The 20,983-nt window shown below is 36.2% G+C and overlaps 1 protein-coding gene across 2 annotated transcripts in view; it reads right to left on the bottom strand.

Moving 5' to 3' along the window:
• Nucleotides 1–20,180, bottom strand: part of stard13a (StAR-related lipid transfer (START) domain containing 13a) — a 54,360-nt gene extending 34,180 nt beyond the window's left edge. Inside the window, exons 1-2 of one of the 2 annotated variants that reach the window (XM_042732863.1) lie at nt 20,029–20,180; nt 8,787–8,814 (exon numbers count right to left, since the gene is read on the bottom strand). In XM_042732863.1, coding sequence (XP_042588797.1) covers nt 8,787–8,814; nt 20,029–20,052 — 52 coding nt within the window. In that variant the 5' untranslated portion in view covers nt 20,053–20,180. The remainder of the gene's footprint in view (nt 1–8,786; nt 8,815–20,028) is intronic. The other variant, XM_042732865.1, reaches the window with a different exon arrangement.
• Between the last annotated feature and the right edge of the window lie 803 nt (nt 20,181–20,983).

Genomic DNA, 20,983 nt, shown 5'->3' with positions numbered 1-20,983 from the left:
CTTACACAAGTTAAGATAAATGGTGCCCAGTACAGTGCATTACAAAGAGCTCATTTATGCCCACAATACACACACGCAAACATACACACAATGTACACATAATCCATTAGGGAATATTACAGAGTGCCCATTTAAGCATTTACTACACTATGAGGTAAAGAGGACATTTAAGCTAGGTCTGCATTTCTGAATAGGGTTTACTGATGTCTGAACTATAAATAGACAGACAGTCTAGTACAGACCAAACCACAAACACAGCATCAACTACAAAATACTCAGCAAGGGGGCAAAGGCAGATAGAAGAGTGTGTGTTCTGTTAGTGTAAACTCTTGTAGATTTCTGGCAAGACATAGCTCAGTGCCTTTGCATAGACAAGAAAGTACAAATCATTACAGAAATTGTACAGTTTAATTAACCGCTTTATTAACCAAACAGCAAAATAACAAAAGGATAACCCATAGCTTACCAAGAAATGTGAAATGATAATAATGACTGAGTAAAAAATACAAATACAACTATATTTTTATTTTATATATTTTTAAAAATTGGATAAAGCTCACTCTTAATTTCTTTTTTTTTTTTAACATACGCCTAAAATGTATAACTACACCTCAATTTATATCATCCAAACTAAAGGCTTTCCATTTTACTAAAATTACTATACAGAGTATATACACACACACACACACACACACACACACACACACACACACACACATTTTATTATAATTGTAATATTTGTTTTATAATAAATATTTCACATTTTAGTAACATTTATAATATTGTTTAAATTATATATATATAAAGATATGATTATAAAATGTGTTATATTTACTATAAAATAATATTTAAAAATATTATAAAACATATATATTACAACCAAAATGTCTAAAAAGGGTAATTCAAGGTATGATAATGGTAAAATAATAAACATAATAATAATATTAATAAACACTATAACATCCAGAACAATTGGTGGCAGATCTTTTACTGAAGTGCTCTAAGGAGTTTGAAACCCCTCAAATTACCATCCAGGAGTGGGGGGCATCTCAGTGCCACCCAAGTGGGCAAGAGTGAGTGCCACAGTCGACTGGAAAACACACCCTGATGCCAACAATTCCATGGGAGGGTTGAGGGTTGTGTGTGCGGTTTGTTGTAGGAACAGAGTGCTGAATTAGCAGTCCAATTAAATGTGCTCAACACTTGCACAGCAGGCTAATTAAGCAACCTTCGTTTAGAAACAAACTAAACTGACATCCTACTGGAGTGGAATCTCTGAGACTCTCAAAACTCTCTCAAGTTATTACAAACATCCAACAGTTTTACGCTAGAGAATCTCTTATAGCATCTTACTGTAATAACACCATGTGGTTTTAAATGCGATGCACTGTTAACTGCTGAGCCAAGAGCTTTCTTTTTTACTGCCTGCAAAATATGCCGTCCCACACAACTCTTTTTATTGAGCGTTATTTTTTAATCAGATCTAAATACCACACAAGATGAGTCTAATTGGACTTGTGCAAGCATTACCGCACGTATGAGGCAGTATACACACTGTGACACTTTTCTACATTCATATTTATACAGGTGCATCTCAATAAATTAGAATGTTGTGGAAAAGTTCATTTCAGTGATTCAACTCAAATTGTGAAACTTGTGTATTAAATAAAGTACATGTACAGTAAATGAACATAAACTACTTAAACTACTTCAGTCTGTGTGAATTGAATTTATTTAATACACGAGTTTCACAATTTGAGTTGAATTACTGAAATAAATAAACTTTTCCAGGATATTCTAATTTATTGAGATGCACCTGTACATATTAATATGCCAAATCATGCATATGGTTGAATGTCCCCTGTCTGTCCTCAGATTAGCCTCAGTGAGTTTTCCAAGGAAAATACATGCCTGAAGTGCCAGAGAGTTTGGAAATATCACTCTGTGTTCTATCAAGTCCTGTACTGACAGGCAATGTCTAATCAGAACAGACACATGTCCTCACGCATGATACACTTTATCCATTTGTAAGTCGCTTTGGATAAAAGTGTCTGCTAAATGACTAAATATAAATGTCTTTTTCTGTGTGTGCGTGTGAGTGAGTCTTCCTAAATAATGTCACACCATGGAGTTTACACAGCTTTATGTTTTAAAAAACTCGCATATCCTCTGCAAAAGCTTGTACATTAAAACCTTCTGATTAAATTCAAATCAATGTTTTCTGTTTATACAAATAAAACCATAGCTGAATACATGATGAAAGCTCAAATCTTTAAATCCACACACAGTGAACAACTGATGTGAATGACAGATGTTACAATTTTGCAGACATCTGCTGCACTTTCTACATGGCCCTGTATATAATCTATGACAAAGAGATTTCCCTATAAGGACTGTGACATTTATTGAAAAAAATTTCTAAGAGCATTAATTTCTCTGGTCATGACTGCAGAATATTGGAGCGAATCCATGTGAATGTAAAATCTGTGTCGGAATGCTTTTAGGAGCACTTCTGTTTTCTTTAGCAAAACAATATAAAGATATTTATTTTCATAAAGAAAAGCTCTTTGAGGTGAAGTTGAAACGTGTTTTAAAATGATAGACTTGGCGGGTCTGTCACTTTGGAGCAATCTATGTCTAAACAGATGTCAGATTTCAGACAAAATAAGAAATTCAGTGAATGAAATACATTAAAAATGAAATACAAATCTGCAGCAGGGGATACAGGAACATAAAAATACTATAACTGTAAAACTAGAACATACAGTATTATCTAAAAAATGCAAAATAGAAACATTGTCATGGCTATAGAGTTTCAATCTGATTAAATACAGAGAAACGCTTTGTGCAAGGTCACAGGTTCATGCTGGGTCTCTGCTGAGTATCACTGTCATGAAAATAGGGCTTCTTATGTGCTGGGTTTGCATTATGTAGATCCAGTTCTACTGTACCCGCTGCTGTATGCTGACATACACACACACACACACACACACACACACACACACACACACACACACACACACACACACACACACACACACACACACTACTGACCCAGGCAGGACCAACAGCTCCACATATGCAGACACATACACATACAGTACGTGATGTACTAAAAGAAAGGGCAAACAGTGAAGTATTACCCTGGGGGATGTTACAAATGTATGTAGTGAAAGTGAGCACAAATGTTACTAATAATAAAGAAGAGTCCAGCATAGTAACAGTATTAACTGTAAAGTGCCATTTGAGATTTGATTGGTCGGATTTTAACAAGAGATAATTAACAAAGAGGCAGAATGTAATTAATATTAATGTGCAAGCATGCATGAACAGATGCACACCACCAAACACCCACCCACCAAAGAGCATGCACACTCACACGCACACACAAATCTGCTTGGTAAAACATTATGTCCTAAGGCAATTGAAAACAAGCTAGTGGACACTTGGAAAAACCATTTCCCCTCTCCTGTGAGACGTAGACTCAAAAACACTCATTCAATAAGAAAGAAATGACAGAATTGAATGTGCATTGTGCACAACTATTAGGATACACACATACACAAGGGACACAATATGGGGTGTGTTTTTAGGTCATAGGAATATCACAGTGAATAGATTGGATTAATCCTGATGAAATTGAAATTTTGGGATCAATGTGGTTCGTAAGCGCTTAAGCATCTCTAAAGATAATACAGCATTGCAGAATATTAATTCTCGGGGTGAGATGTGTTGGGGGATAAATCCTCCAGCTGGCTTTGAACACAGATTTCAATTTTTCTGCAGCTGTGGTACAGGTGAACCTGAGAGAAAGAGGGTTTTGCTAATTTAGACGAGCACCTGGATAGCAATTGACCTATTGACCATGTCAACACAGATTTCTATCAGAACAAGAAGAGAAGAAGCAAGTCAAAGAGGCAACAACATGCATCTTACATGCTGATTTATATTCTGTTAATCCCAGTTCATCCTATAAATTTAGTTTTTTATGAACATTGCATGAGAAGACTTTAAAAACAAATGGATGATTTCTGAAGGATCACGTGACACTGAAGACTGGAGTAATGGCTGCTAAAAAATGTACCTTTTCGATCACAGAAAAAAATTTAATGTTAAAACAAATTTAAATCGAAAATAGTTATACTATTTCACAATTAATGCTGTCAAATGATTAATTGCGATTAATATGTGTGTACTGTGTATATTTATTATGCATATATAAATACACACACACATGCATGTATACATTTCAGAAAAATATGTTACGTTTATATATTAAATATATTTACATGAATTATATGAATATAAATATATACATGTAAATACATGTGCATATTTTCAAAATATATACTGTATGTGTGTATATTTATACATACATAATAAATATAAAAAGTACACACATATATATTATGTAAACAAAAACTTTTATTTTGGATGCGATTAATCGTTTCACAGCACTATTCACAATACAGGTGCATCTCAATAAATTAGAATGTCGTGAAAAAGTTCATTCATTTCAGTAATTCAACTCAAATTGTGAAACTTGTGTATTAAATAAATTCAATGCACACAGACTGAAGTAGATTAAGTCTTTGGTTCTTTTAATTGTGATGATTTTGGCTCACATTTAACAAAAACCCACCAATTCACTCAACAAATTAGAATACTTCAAAAGACCAATAAAAAAAAACATTTTTAGTGAATTGTTGGCCTTATGGAAAGTATGTTCATTTACTGTGCATTTACTCAATACTTGGTTGGGGCTCCTTTTGCTTTAATTACTGCCTCAATTCGGCGTGGCATGGAGGTGATCAGTCTGTGGCACTGCTGAGGTGGTATGGAAGCCCAGGTTTCTTTGACAGTGGCCTTCAGCTTATCTGCATTTTTTTGGTTTTGTTTCTCATTTTTCTCTTGACAATACCCCATAGATTCTCTTTGGGGTTCAGGTCTGGTGAGTTTGCTGGCCAGTCAAGTACACCAACACCATGGTCATTTAACCAACTTTTGGTGCTTTTGGCAGTGTGGGCAGGCGCCAAATCCTGCTGGAAAATGAAATCAGCATCTTCAAAAAGCTGGTCAGCAGAAGGAAGCATAAAGTGCTCCAAAATTTCTTGGTAAATGGGTGCAGTGACTTTGGTTTTCAAAAAACACAAAGGACCAACACCAGCAGATTACATTGCACCCCAAATCATCACAGACTGTGGAAACTTAACACTGGACTTCAAGCAACTTGGGCTATGAGCTTCTCCACCCTTCCTCCAGACTCTAGGACCTTGGTTGAAATACAAAACTTGCTCTCATCTGAAAAGAGGACCTTGGACCACTGGGCAACAGTACAGTTCTTCTTCTCCTTAGCCCTGGTAAGACGCCTCTGACATTGTCTGTGGTTCAGGAGTGGCTTAGCAAGAGGAATACGACAACTGTAGCCAAATTTCTTGACACGTCTGTGTGTGGTGGCTCTCAGTCCATTCCTTTTGAAGTTCACTCAAATTCTTAAATCGATTTTGCTTGACAATCCTCATAAGGCTGCGGTTCTCTCGGTTGGTTGTGCATCTTTTTCTTCCACACTTTTTCCTTCCACTCAACTTCCTGTTAACCAGAGTTAATTTCGTTAACGAAGACGAAGACGACTAAAACTAGACTAAAACTATGAAAGACTCAAATGACTAAAATGTGACTAAGACTATTAAGCATTTTCGTCTCAAGATAAAGACTAAGACTAAATCAAAAATGCCTGCCAAAATTAACACTGCTGTTAACATGCTTGGATACAGCACTCTGTGAACAGCCAGCTTCTTTGGCAATGAATGTTTGTGGCTTACCCTCCTTGTGAAGGGTGTCAATGACTGTCTTGGGGACAACTGTCAGATCAGCAGCCTTCCCCATGATTGTGTAGCCTAGTGATCCAAACTGAGAGACCATTTTGAAGGCTCAGGAAACCTTTGCAGGTGTTTTGATTTGATTAGCTGATTGGCATGTCACCATATTCTAATTTGTTGAGTGAATTGGTGGGTTTTTTGTTAAATGTCAATTAGTCATCAAATTTAAAAGAACCAAAGACTTAAACGACTTCAGTCTCTGTGCACTGAATTTATTTAATACACAAGTTTCACAATTTGAGTTGAATTACTGAAATAAATGAACTTTTCCACAGCATTCTAATGTAGTGAGATGCACCTGTATTACTGTTTTTAATAATATTGTATTTTTCATCAAATAAATGCAGCTTTGGTGAGCTTAAAAGCCCCCACACAAATCAATTATTCCAAACTTTAGACCAGCAGAGCAGTGTGTATTTAAACACTCAAGTTATATATTTTATTAAATAATTATAAACATAGATAGCCAGAATATTGGGTACAGTATTTTGCCTTATTAATTTAAACAGCAAACGAACTCTCCTAGCCATTTTTTTTTTTATTGTTGCCGCTGTGAGGAATTCAAGGCCATTCACTATAAAGATTTTACCATGGTTAGGCATTCTAAATCTGAATATTTTTATTGAAGCACAGAATAGCAGCTGGTTGTTCTTGGTCAATGCAGAAACAGTACAGACCAGTCAGTATACCTGCCATCCAGTAACCATCAACCTAAAGTCATTAAGGGCAGAACAAATGCTCACTTTTCTCTTTCTCTTTTCAGCTCTTTACATGAATATTTCTCTCTCATGTCCCACAGATTCTTTCTCAAACACACAGACAGTGCATCTGCTCCACACTACAGCACGCAGGAGCTAAATTTAACTCAGAGGAGAGAGTGGAGAACATGTTCTCTACCTCTGTTGGTTTCTGAGACACAGGACCAGACAGGATCTGGGGAGGAATGACCTTCTATGCAACACACTTGAATGTACAAATTCTTGCAAATTGATTTACACACTACAGAACTGGGCAGAAGAATAAAGAGCATTTATTTAGAAAAAAATGCATAAACTCTGTTTATTGAGCTGCCTTGCTTTCTCATTTTTACATTTAGATTACCTTTGCTGTCATCTAACACTCAAAGTCACTTAAACTCAGAAAATTACTTAAAAATCTTTAACAATACTGATAATATTCCAATGCTGCTAAATTTTTTAGCAGATCTCAAAACGAATATCCATTCATAATACTGCACATTATAATGTTTTGATGTCTAAACTGACTTGTGGAATAATCAATTGGTTTTAGTTTGTTTTTTTAATTAATTTAGACAAAATAGAATAACAGTAATAAATTGCTAACTTCTGTCTCAGTAGTGTGCCTATGAAACTGTACTACTGTGTACTATTAACTGTACCACTGAAATGCTATTGTGTTTCTAAAATGTCTCAGAAATGTTAAACACAAATGTGATCACCAACAGCAGCAAGGTTAAGAGTAAGAGTGTTAGATATATGCAGCACTGGGCCATTCGACACACTTTCAAACCCAGTCGCCAGTGAGGTTATGTGAGAACGCATTTCAAGGCCTTGTGTGGCATGACCTCTGACCTCAGGGGTGCCTCCAGTGGCCCATTACACACATCCATACACTTACCCAAGGCTGCTCAATAACATTAATGTGACAGGACTCCTGATAATGGCTCTCGCTGGGAGTCCAAGGTAAACTTGAGTCCTTTATAAACAATGCGAAGCTGCTCAGACACTTACTCACTCAGGCTAGTGTCTGTGGAGTCTGAAGCCTGATACTGTCGATCACAGCACTGTCAAACCCACCTACAAACTCTACAACTCTACAATAGACAAAAACATTGGCAATTGGGTTTACAATCATTTTGCTGACATGGAAACCTCATGCTATTTTCTAATATAGTTTTACATGCTTTCACATAGTTATCAAACCACCTTTCGATAAAAATAATCTTTAACAAAACCTCAAATACAAAAAAAAAAAAAACACAAAAAAAAAAAAAAAAAAAATAAAACAAAAAAAAAAAAAACCTCCCAAATTCCAAAAAACCACAAAACAAAGAAACAAAAACTATTTCACAATGCTAAGCAGTACATTACAAAACCTTCTGCAACCACAAACTAATGGATATTAGCCTTAATGAGGGAGATACAGCCAGGGAGAAATAGCCATCTAAAACGTTGTCTTTTTTCTCTCATTTCTATCCATTATAATCTGTTCGTTTAAGGCCACTCTGTGTGGTTTCTGTGGTGTGGTTGATTTTTTTTGTGAACGTGTGTTTTGACCAGCGTGTGTGGCATAAAGTGAAAACAGCCTGTCATTATTTTTGGAAAGCTGAGCTTTGACATACTGGAAAGACCTGAAAAGTCATTCCCAGAAATCCAATTTTACTGTCAGTCACGGAAATGGATGCTTGTGAGGGGACATTTTCATGAGTAAGTACTTCTATGTGTGTGGGAATGGGAATTGGAACTGAAACAGAAAGGGAAAATTTTCTTAATGGAAACAGGACAGGAAACTGGAAAAATTTTAATGGAAACGACAAAGAAAAAAGTTTTAGTGGAAACAGGAAACAAGAATGGAAATGGAAATAGAAACTGAAACAAGAAAATGAATTGGAAGAGAATCAGACATGGAACAAGTGAGGTGAAAAACAAAAGTGGAAATGGAATGGAAACTGAAATAGGAGTAGAAACAAGAAAAATGTTTTGAACAGAAAAATATAAACATTAATGGAATCTGAAATGGGAACAGCAAAAACAAACAGAATCAGAAATATTGAAAAAGAATAGGAGCTCAAATCTAAAAAGAGCAGGAAACTAATCAGTGTAATGGAAACTGGAAGGAGACCAGAAACAGAATAGCAAGTGGAAATGGAAATAAAGGTCTGCCTACCTGCTAAGTCTGAATTCTTCATCATCTCCTAATAGAGAAGAAAAAAAGTTAAATGAGTCACTAACAAAAAAAAAAAGAAAGTCACCACAGATACCTTCACCTTTGATCTTTGACCTCAGAAGAGTAACTGAAAACATGAACGTGGCTATAATAATCGCTTCAGAAAGTGAATGCATGACAAATGTACCATCAAAGTTCAAAAGGCCATCAGCAATGCAGTTCATTTCAGACAGATAGGAATAAAATGCTTTTATCTCGTGAGAAACAGTCCTTTAAGGACTCAACAAGCATCATCAACCAACATCAACATTCCAACATCGATAGCTGGCTTTACACTGGCTTACAGTCCATAAAAGAGAACATGTCTTTAAACAGAAGCAGGAACGGTATCACAGGAACGCTAAACTGGATGTGTGAGTTTTTGGTGGAGGTTTGGGAGGAATACTTGTCCTGAGAGCTGATGAGGTTGTTTCAGTTCTGAAAAATCCAGCGAATGCTGATCTCATGCTTTCTTATTGATTGAAGGCTCCAATTACACAAGAGAGCCAGTAGGCAGAGATCTCACTCAGCAATCAATGGACACTCTATTTTAGTCTTTGATTTCAGAGCTACAATATATCTGCACAAAGTGGACAGACAGCCTTAGTCCAGCAGCACCTAGCAAGCAAGAGTCAAACTGATTTTTGTTAAAAAAAAGCATATTTTAATATTTTTTTATTTGTTATATATTATTCTATTCTATTCTATTCTATTCTATTCTATTCTAACACTTTACTTAAAGCCTTTATGCATAATGCATTATGAAGGGTTATTAAATTATTATTATTTATAAATCATCTTTTTAAATGCAATAAAAATTGCACTGCTCTAACCCTGAGGTATCATGTAAATACCATGATACATAAATATGGGAATCATTCACTCAAGTTAAGTATCATGGTTGTATCAAAGATGAAAATGCATTATTGCAAAATAAACAAATAAATAAATAAACCAAGAAAACCAAGAAATTCACAACACAAATAAGCACAAGCCACATAAGACAATTTCATATAGGCCACAGTTCCTTCTTTAATCAAGGGGTTAACCTCTAGCTCTAAAAATATTGACACTTTTAGGGAAGCGGACGTTTATTTTTGGTTTGTTTCTGACCTTCATTCTTAGCTAGCCTCAGGGGTGTCTATGAACTGATCTAGTTGGGATAGAATGAAGGCCATTTGACTAGCTAAAGAAATAATAGGTTTCTGATACGACCCATATTTCGGGCTCGCATGTGATATTCTAAAAAAAGAAAGGACCCAGAGGAAATGCTGGCCCTGCATGTCTGACCAAGAATAACTTCAACAATACATGAAAGTGTTAGCTGAGACTGTACGGTTTCAACTGAACAAATGTTTCTTTTCAAAAGAATAGGGGAAAGATCACATTTTTCTAGAGATCCCACACAGACCACAAGTTCATTTGAGCTAGACCCAACTGAAAAAGAGAGAATGTGTGCAAGATCATGCTCAGACAGAATCACAGTCCTCTGAGACCATCCAGGACAAAGGCATTAGTGACTTCCTTCATTGTATACCATATTTAGACCCTAAACACACTCAACACAAGTATGTTAATTTGAAAGAGGATCAAACTCTACCAGACTTTAGGATGCAAGAATGGAAGTAAATGTCCACCGCTGTGCTCCTTTACAGCATGTTGTATGTTTTGATACTTTTTCTGTATTATTTTGAAAAATGCCCGATGCGAAATGTGAAGAACAAATAAAAACACACAATTGCTCACTGGACAAATTCAATTAAGTCCAATGTTGTTGTGGACCCCACTGAGACATTCTTTAAAATATCTTCAGAAAACAGGCTTGGAACAAATTTGACCAGCTTAAACCAGCTCAAACCAAGTGCCATGCTTCAAAACATACCTAACCAGCATATGCTGGTTTTTTCAACAGATAAAGTGAACCAAGCACAGTTAACCACATCACAAGCCTGAATAACGTACAATTTTCCTTTTAGCAGAATTATCTAATTTCCCTCATGTTTACATAACTCAAGAGGAACAATGTAGCTGTGCAAGCGTGCTGGTCCAGGACCGCATCATGACCTGGTCACAAATGGCTGTTTTCTCGACCCATGGGTTGGGGGAGGACAGACTCGTTATCTGTTTTGCCCACAGATGGCAGTGTGCAAGGCTGGATGAGTCCAGCCCTCTGTGGCTCGCTCACCACTCAGAGACACATTTGGACAGCTGCATTTTATCAGCAGTAGTCGAGGAAAAATAAACTCAGTCCGAGAAGCCTGGTATGGTCCCACGACCTTAAACTCTGACATAGGCATTAAACAAAACAAAATACAAAGACATATATACATATAGACTGCTATAAGCTGCAACATCTGCAATGTCAACAACAAACAATACAGTCAAGTGCTTGTTATTAGTCATTTTCATTTCAGTCATTGAATTCTAGGAAAAAACAACTGAGATGCTAAAGAGTGATTAAAACCAAAACAACATCACTACATTACAAAAGGGTGTAAAGTCTCAGTGTTTTGTGACCTCTGATTCAAGATGTGATGGTTAACTCGGATTAAGAGTTAAGTGGGGGCCATTTCTGCGACCTCTATCTGACTCAAAATCTGTTGAGTTCCAGGCAAAGGATGTCCCCCGCTGCAGCTTTACCGCTAGCCCAAATTTCACATGCAACCCCTCACAGAGCCTGGAATTAACAGATATTACTCAACTGGGCCTGTAAATGAGGCATGCACAGTTTGGTTTCACCATTTGTAACCCTAATCCTTTGTGTACAGAATTATTTTTGTGCAGTATAGAACTACTTTTCAAACTCTCTTACTGACTGTGTTCAGTCTGACAAGATAAAGAAATCAATAAAACGGAGGGAGAAAGTGGTTGTGAGGTGTATGACTTGTTTTAACGCGACAGGTCGGCCCTCTGCAGATGGGGTTTTAATCGACCGTGAGGGCTGTAACAATCTGAGGACAATCACAATGGTCATGTTTCCTAAAATGTACTTCATCTGTCCTTAATCCCCAGCTGTGTTTGACAACAATTCTACCTCATCCTGAGATGAGGCTTTGACAGGAAATGAAATTATTTGTTGCATTTGGTGTAAACATTACCATTAATTCCCTCATGAGCTTTCATAAGAGACAGGAAACTGGTCTGACTCACCCCGGGACTAGAGTCACAAGGTTAATAAATGTCACACTGGATCACAAGGGTGAAGTCAGGCTGTATGCATGATCTCTGCCTCTTTCTAAAATTGGTCAATCTATTATAGTGATAGACAGAAAGATAAAAGAGGAAAAAAAACAACAGCAAAACTTGCATAGGTTACTTATAAAGTAAAATATGGTATAGGAAATAGGAAAAAATAGGGAAAGTTGCCAAATTTCTATCATTATATCAGGATCATTACATTATGTTGCATGATGTTTTTGCTATTGGTTCCATATAGTTTTTCCTTAGTCCAAAAAAGAATAACCAGAACAGAGACAAATAACCAACAATGGTTACATGACAATAAAACTGTCACTGCAAAAGAAACACTCAAGGTGGGTAAAACCCACTAGTAAAGGATTTCCGAAAATCATTAAGTGTCACTAAAACCAGATCTGCAAATGTCCTCTCTGTGATACATAAACTGCTATTTTTAGGAAGAAGTAGGCAAAGAGATCTCAGACAAACTTCAGTAAATTAATCAAAGTTACATTGTCTAATGCCAAGGCAAAGAAAGAGGAAGTGCACACTTACTCCACCTAACATTTGTCATTCACACACACACACACACACACACACACACACACACACACACACACACACACACACACACACACACACAAACATACATCTTCTCTAGCACCACCTAATGAAATTCAAACAATATGGGAAAGAGTCATTCAAGGATACAGGTGATGTAAACATGTTTGAATCATGTCATGGGGGCTGTTTTTCTCCATGTAGCCCCACTGCATGGCTTCAGCATGGTCGCTTGCTCTGTAAACCTCATTCCATCAATATTCAGTACACACTTGATTTCATTAATCAAGAGCCTTAAGAAGGTATGTCTAGGACTGTTTTAGTTTCAAGAGAGCTAGAAACACCTAAGGCTTTGAAACACTGACTTTAAAACGTTGTGTGACTACAAGGAGCCCTTTGTTGTAACAGACTCGAGTTATCTCATAAAATTAAACATGACAACAGAACAGAAGCAGTCTTAGAAACAAGAACAACTACACTGCAAGAAAGTAATCCTAATTGTTATTTTTTGTCTATTTTTTTTTCCTTAAATCAAATCAAATTTAGATTTTAACAGTTTAACTGTTTTATGGCATTTTTTTAATCAAATAACTGTTGCCTTGGTGAATATTAGAGACTTCTTTTAAAAACATTAACAAGAAGTTGTTGTTAGTTTAAAGCATTTAGTTAGATGTATTTTCTTTAAACATGGGGAAAAAAACAAACACATATTATCTTGCTTTAAGATTGCATTTGGATACATTTTATGGAAAACTGGAGGTTTTTGGGTTTTTTTTTGGGGGGGGGGCGAAGTTTAATACATTCTTACAATGAGTTGGAAATTACAGCACAAAAAGCAATAACTAAATGCAGCAAAGTAAATTATCTCATCTACCTTTCTCAGATAAGAGTCGCTCCCTTTACTCAAAAAGAAACAAAACGGCAGGCTCTTCCCTGTTCATTCTGTCCGGTTTGGGCTTCCAGGTGAGAGATGATTCTGCACCGCTGTCCTGGAAGGCACATCAACAGTAGTGAATAAGTACTGAAATGTCACCGACTCAAGAATGCACATCTGAAGATTCCCCTGTGCCAGCTCACACACAATTGAAATTATCTTGGCAATGGGACAGCGACATGACCTCACTTCCTCTTCCTCCTTTCAGACTAAAATGTCAAGCAGTTTGAAATTTGTGTCTTTTTCTCAGCTATAGCTTGTTGTGCAACAGCTTTCTGGAACAAACACGTCAAGTTGCCCCAAACAGAGGGGCCATATTTACACCCTCATCAAGAATGCCACTTTTGTCTTCAGAACTTGCAACAGACTAAAGGCAACTGACATAAGCATGTACAGCAGCTATTTCTGTAGGGTGTGTGTGCTGGGCTCTTTCCTCTCGGCCCTTGAGTCCCCCTTGTCCACCCTCTCAAAAACCCTCACCCATCACACAATGGTTGACTGTCTCCAAAGTTCCCGCTTGACTCTGGAGGAATGTCCGGCTTGGATCAGACCCAGTGTGCACGTCTTAACACTGCACTGTGTCTGTGAGGTCACTGGTGGAGCAACCCCAAAGACATGGTCACACCGTCACAGGACCCTCCTCAAGGACCGTAGTTCTCTCACATGAGGCAATAGCTATGTTTCCATCCAAAGATGCAAATTTAACTTATACGCAAAACTGGAATATTGCATAAAACATTTGCGAATTAAGCACCGTTTCCATCAAAGAAAAAAAGAGAAAAAAAAAGAGAAAAAAATCATCACTTCCGGATAAACTGCCACTAAATATCACAAAGAAAAGTAGGAGAAACCACTGAATATAATATTCTTTCATATATGATAAATTACTTGCACCTCAGAGCGAGCAGATAAAACACAATAAACGCTGTCATTGCTTTAGGAGGTGGATGCTGCTGTTTGGGAATGCAGTCATGTAAGACAAATATACAGAAATGCTTTGATGACAGACTTTGCTCTGGCATTTCAGAACAACCAAAACAACATTTTAGATGCTGTGCAACGAGATCAGTCCCCTGGTTTGTCAAGTTATCACATCCCATCATGCAAAGTCACATAACTTTTTTGATGCGCATGGTGGAATTTATTCTGTAAATGTGTTTCCATCATAGTTTATGGGCATTTTTTCTTATCGGATAAAAAGTTTATCCAACTCAATTGTGCACATTCGTTTTTATGCACATTTTCTGAATTTATGTGCATCTTGATTTTCCCATCCAGTATTTTTTTTTTAATGCGCTATTCCAAAATGCACATGAAAATAGGTGGATGGAAACAGAGATAAGGTTGCAGCGGAGAGTCTAATGATTCACCTAAAGACTTTTTTCTCTTAAATATCTATATTTTAATAAATTAGCGTAGTTAGAACAAAATATATGCTAATGTTTGGAAGTTTATTACACTAACCAAGGTTGTATTTATTTGATCAAAAACACAGTAAAAACTGTAATATTGTGAAACTTTATTATAATCTTAATTTGTTTCTGTCTGAATATATTTTAAAATGTAATTTATTCCTGTGATGGCACAAGCTGAATTTTCAGTGTCACATGATCCTTCAGTAATCATTCTAGTATGCTGATTTGGTGCTCAAGAAACATTTCTTATTGTCATCAATGTTGAAACAGATTTATTATTTTTAATATTAAAAAAAAAAAATCAGGATTCTTTGATGAATAGAAAGTATTTATTTCAAAAAGCAATGTTTTGTTACATTATAATTGTCTTTACTGTCACTTTTGATCAGTTTAAAGTGTCTTTGCAGAATAAAAGTATTAATTTTCTCCAACATCAAAAAATCCTATGTAAATATAAAAATAGACTTCTGTCTGTATCATAAAAACGCAGGGTAAGCATGCACTATTGGCATCTATATGTGGTAATCTCAGAGGTTTCAGCTGGGGGCCAGATGGCACATTCTGTCAACCAATAACAAAATAGAGGATTTTACCATGGAAAAGTAACCACAGGCTTTCTCCAAAACAATTATCCTTAATTAATGCAATACTAAATTAATTGGGGGTGTTGTCTACGCACATGGCAATGCATTCCACTTCTGCTGTCATGACTGCTGATGTATGCTGAGCTGGTGTCAGTAATTATGTTTATACGATGCTTTTCACACTAGGAGTTTCCACCTATAGAATCCATACACATCATGCAGTGCTAAGCAATTTATTCTACATCAATTATCCATTTTGTGATATATTCACATTATTTTACTATTGCTGGGAGTTTCTGATGTTATGGACACTGACAACAAAGCGTCACACAATAAATACAATAAAGAGATGAATATATAGTGGAACTGCCTATAGTACAACATCTTAGAACATAGCTATATGAGCTATAAGTATAGTTCTTGAAATGTTTTAAATTTGAGCACAACTTAATAAAAAAACAACAATATTTAACAGTAAACCAAGCTGTCAACAGATGATCTGACAATAAATGACTGCAGTTGTTTCATTGCATATAGTATTGTAGTTTTTTTTTTTTTTTTGTGCTATAAGATTTGGACAAGCAGCAATATATAGCTGCAAGCAGCAATATAAACAACTAGTTATCAAAACGGATGGACACTAGCAAACATGAAAACATCAAATAAATGATCCAGGACAAGAGGGAATGCCATAGTGCTACTTTGACTACAATATTCATACCAATATTCATATCAATAGTAATACTTAAATATATTTACTATATTGAATAATTAATTAATTAATTAATTACTCAAAGATGCTTCAAAGAATACCATGGTATTACAACATAGATTCTTAACTTTACAATGTAAAAAACAGTTCACCCAAAAAATGAAAATTCCAAACCCGTAAGATCTTTGTACATCTTCAGAACAAAAATTAAGATACTTTTGATGAAATCCGAGAGCTTTCTGAACCTCCATAGACAGCAACGCAACTGACACATTCAAGGCCCAGAAAGATAGTAAGGACAATGTTAAAATAGTCCATATGACATCATAACTTATGGTTGAACCACTGAAGGTACAAGAATACTTTTTGTGCGCAAAGAAAACACAAATAATGACTTTATTCAACTACAGTATTTCTTCTCTTCCATGTGAGTTTTGGACGTGCGTTCACGAGAGTATCACAGTGCATTCATGTGGTGCTGCTGACGCAGAGCCCGGTGATGGCACGTAGAACATCCATCTCTCATAGCTCATCATCTTTATATTCTGTTTCAAAAAAAATATAGGCTGGGCAAAAATTAATTAAAAAAAAAAAAAAAAAAAAAAAATCGCAAGTCATCCCCTCAGTGGAAATCTTCAGACAGGTTTACGAAGATAGTTTTATGTACAGCATGCTTCATCTTCTGCTTGTAAACAAGGCACAGCACATCCAGGTTCTGTGTTGGAACGCATAAGAAACCTTCATTTGTGTTTCGAAGATGAACGAAGGTCTTGCAGGTTTGGAACGACATGAGGGTGAGTAATTAAAGACAGAATTTTCATTTTTGGGGAAACTATCCCTTTAAGCATTCAAAAAGTCCAAAGACAAAAAAAGAGACTAGTTTTTCATTAATTCTCTCTATTTGCTATGTAACATATCAAAGCTCAATTATACAATGCATATAAAACATCACTGATCCAACAGCAGCATCCTCTAAAAGCACTTTTTCACCTCATTATTTCTCATGATTTATTTTTTTCAAAGAGTCATTCTTAAATCAGATGCGAGTTGGCGAATTTAGTTTCTTTCTATAATTAAAATCTAGCCATTAATTTGTGGACAGCGTTCTCTTCTACGATTGAGTGAGCTTTGCAGCAACATGAACATTTAATGAATGCTAAAAGCACTGCAGTGTATGCTTGTGCTGCAGATTGTGTCTGTGTGACACGCTGCATTTCATAGCTGAAGACAATCCATCACTCTATGCGTTCTCCACACTCCCCCCGCCTCACATGGGTAAAAATAGCCCATCACACACACACACACACACACACACTGGAGCTGTGTGTTTGGGAATCTGGAGATCTGGGGTTGTAAACGAACAGGAAGTGGCTTTGTCGCCATGCACTAAATGAGGGTTCTTTTTTTCTAATTGTCGCCATTACTGGGGGACAGATTGGAGGATTTTTTTTAAGACCCAGAACTTGCTTAAACAGGCCCCTATGTGAGAACCAAGACTGAGCAGGCTGGGACAGACATGAGTGCTACAGGACAAAGCTATTTGTTCATTTGGTGGAAGGGTCCAGTCTGTGGAAAGCATGTTCCTAGCGTTAAATGTGGCCACTGGGGACCCCCCAAAATACTCTGCTCTTCATTTTCTGACTCTATCCATCTACTGCATCAAAGCCTATTTCTTTCACTCCTCACAATAATTCCTTTTGAGGGTCACCATCAGCGCCAGGATTGTGGGGAGAATGAATCGGTAATAACACTGTAACATAACATGTTTTTAACAGTGTAAAGATGACTAAATGCTCCCCAGACTGCCCCTGGAATTGATTTGGTTCAGAATTACGATACTCAAAACACAGCTGAGGAACAAAACACATGTATTAGAGTCCCTACTAAGATTCTGAAGGATTTAATGAGTGTTTTAATAACTCTAAAACATTTCACAGCATTCCAGTGGAAACAATTAGTCATAACCTTCTGATCAACAGCAGAGTATTGATTTTACTCTGATTACGAGACAACCCGCATTACATTACCCCAGAGGAAAACTGGCCCTGACCATGACAACGTGGATTGCAAGGTTAAAGAATGAAAAAACAGAACAAGAAAGTACGAATGACAGACTGACCCACTTTTAAAAAACACCTTGCCACCGCTGAGAGCAGATAAAGCTTATGCGGCATTTTATAAGCCAGGAATGTAATATATTATTAATCACTGTGGAATAAAAAAAAAATAAATAAAAAAAAACACCAGTGTAGATCATATTTACATATCGTGAAATATATATTTGTTTTTGTTTTTTTACTTTAATTTTAACAAACCTCTAACTCTATTAAAATTCAACTTTGGTGCAAATCAGTGTGCAACTTTAATTTAAATATTAATTAATTAACTCTAAGAATAAAACTTGCAAATAAAGAACACCCTAGCAATCATCCACAACTCCCTAATAGGCAAAAACGACTTACATTTTCTTGTGAAAATGCAAAAATCTAGTCATATAGAGGCATAACGAAGCCACACTGCATGTTCAAAAGCAAGAAATGCGTTCTCAGAATTCATAACAATATGTTGCAATGCATGCTGGGGAAAGTATATCAGGACTGCCTGGCATCTGGTCACACTAACCAACTTGATGAAGACTTTAGTGCCTTACAATCTAATTAACCGCGCTACCTGTCCAACACAAACCATCCATGCTTCCTTTATAATCTGACACCGGAGCTCTTACAGCATTGTTCTAAAGTTTGGGGTTGGTAAGATTTTTCAAATGTCCTTAAAAGAAGCCTCTTATGCTTACCATGACTGCATTTATTTATTTGAAATAGAAATCTTCTGTAACATTGTAAATGTCCTCCTGTCACTTTTGATCAATTGAATACATCCTTGCTAAATAAAAGTATTAATTCTTTAAAAAACATAATATTTGAACAGTAGTGTATGTATAGATTTCTTCTGGTATTAGACCAAAGAAAATTGTAAGCATAACAAGCATCTACTGTAGCTATAGGTGTAACTGCCATCTAGTGGTATACTTATGTCATCCGCATCATTCAGACCTCTCTTCCCAGAAAAGATAACAATAAACAATAATAAATACAAACAAGCAAATGCAAATGGCAAATGGTTCATCGATCTCACTGAAATGAACTGCTGTTACATCAGGCTGTTCTCTGAGAATACTGTTTACATGCCATCACGTGGAGGAAACATGGAAAGAAGAACATGTCCCAAAATTACGTTCACCTGTGTTAGAATAATTCAAGGCTAATTGTGGAATTGTGACAGTTCCTGACTGGTCTATAACATTGGCAAGACAGCAGAAACTATGCCTATTGCTGAAATTCCTCAACTAACATGCACAAATATTTCTTTGATTGGAAAAGCATTCCTGAGATGCCATATTTGTTCACTTCAGAAGCTCTATTAAAGAATTCTAATTTAAATAACTCTATTAAACATGTAGCCTATTGTATATGCAATAATTTCACAAAATGTCTCATGTGTACACAAATGTGTAATATATCATTCTTTGAAGGATATTAGATACAGTTCATTTTGAGATGAGCATCAGTGTGGACATCAGACTAAGCTGTTTTGCCAATAAATGCAGCATAGAATTAGGATGTAGGTGAAAACTGAGGAAAAGGCAAAAGATAGACCTTAAATCACTGTGGGCTGAATGACAGAAACTGCACAGGTAAGGTGCAAGGAAACCCTAACACAGATCTGAATATTCTGAATACAAAATATTCAGCTATTGTCATTCAATCTCTGCCAAAAAATAAACGAATAAGAATAATAATAATAAATCAAAGATACTTACATAAGCATTCTGCAAGTATATCATAGCTGCTAGTCAAGACTGATAAGCAAAATGAAATACCTTCAGCGAAATATAAATATTACTACTGATCAGATGAAGCAGACACTGCTCTTCATACCTCGGTGTCTTACATTTACACAGGCCCGGCGCCAGGACACACGACTTGTGGGGGGCCTTTATATTTCTTTTAAATTCTGTTAAATTAAACAGAAAAGCAAGCAGGTGTGCATGATTTGGCATGGCAGCCAATACAAATAATAACCGTTTCCTTACCTGAATCCTGCGTTTGGACCAGATCGGTTGCAGAATCACATCTCTGCTTCTGAAATGATCTTTTTCTATATAGTGTAGAAGTAAGCTTTGTCTGTGTCGTACGTGGTCGCTTGTCAGGCATTAAAAAAAAAAAAAAGTTTTATTGAAATTCTGAATATATTATCGTATACAGCATGCAGCATTTAAATTTATTGAAAACTATCACTCATTCATCACAATCTCACAAAGTTCCAAAAAAAACAAAAAAAAAACAACAACAATGAACGTGACTACAAGATGAAACTTGAATGTCTTTGTTCGAAAGATGTATCTATAGCGTCTTTTAGCGGAGGAAACGTCTGAAATACACATTTACACCTTTAATTACACTTATCTTAGATTTCATAACAATACGTCTTTAAGGGCTGTTTTCTCAAAATGATTATTTCCCTGTCTATATTCTGGCGGTTCGTACTGAGGGCCCTGTTTTATATAATAAATGTAATGAAACTGAATGTTGACTGCAACGCTTATTCTGCTTATGAACTCTCATTTTTCTGTTTCACGGAAGAAAGAAAGGCATACAGGTCTGGAACAACTACACTGCTCGTATCCTGGTCATAGCGAGATGTTAAAAGCCTATTTCTATTGTGTTTTTATTTCTCGTATCATTAGCCTATGAGCATCATTTGATGACAGTTAG

This window comes from Cyprinus carpio, chromosome B10 (assembly GCF_018340385.1).
Source record: "Cyprinus carpio isolate SPL01 chromosome B10, ASM1834038v1, whole genome shotgun sequence".
Taxonomy (NCBI): domain Eukaryota; kingdom Metazoa; phylum Chordata; class Actinopteri; order Cypriniformes; family Cyprinidae; genus Cyprinus; species Cyprinus carpio.
The sequence above is the reverse complement of the archived record's forward strand: the minus strand, read 5'-3'. Positions and strand labels throughout refer to the sequence as shown.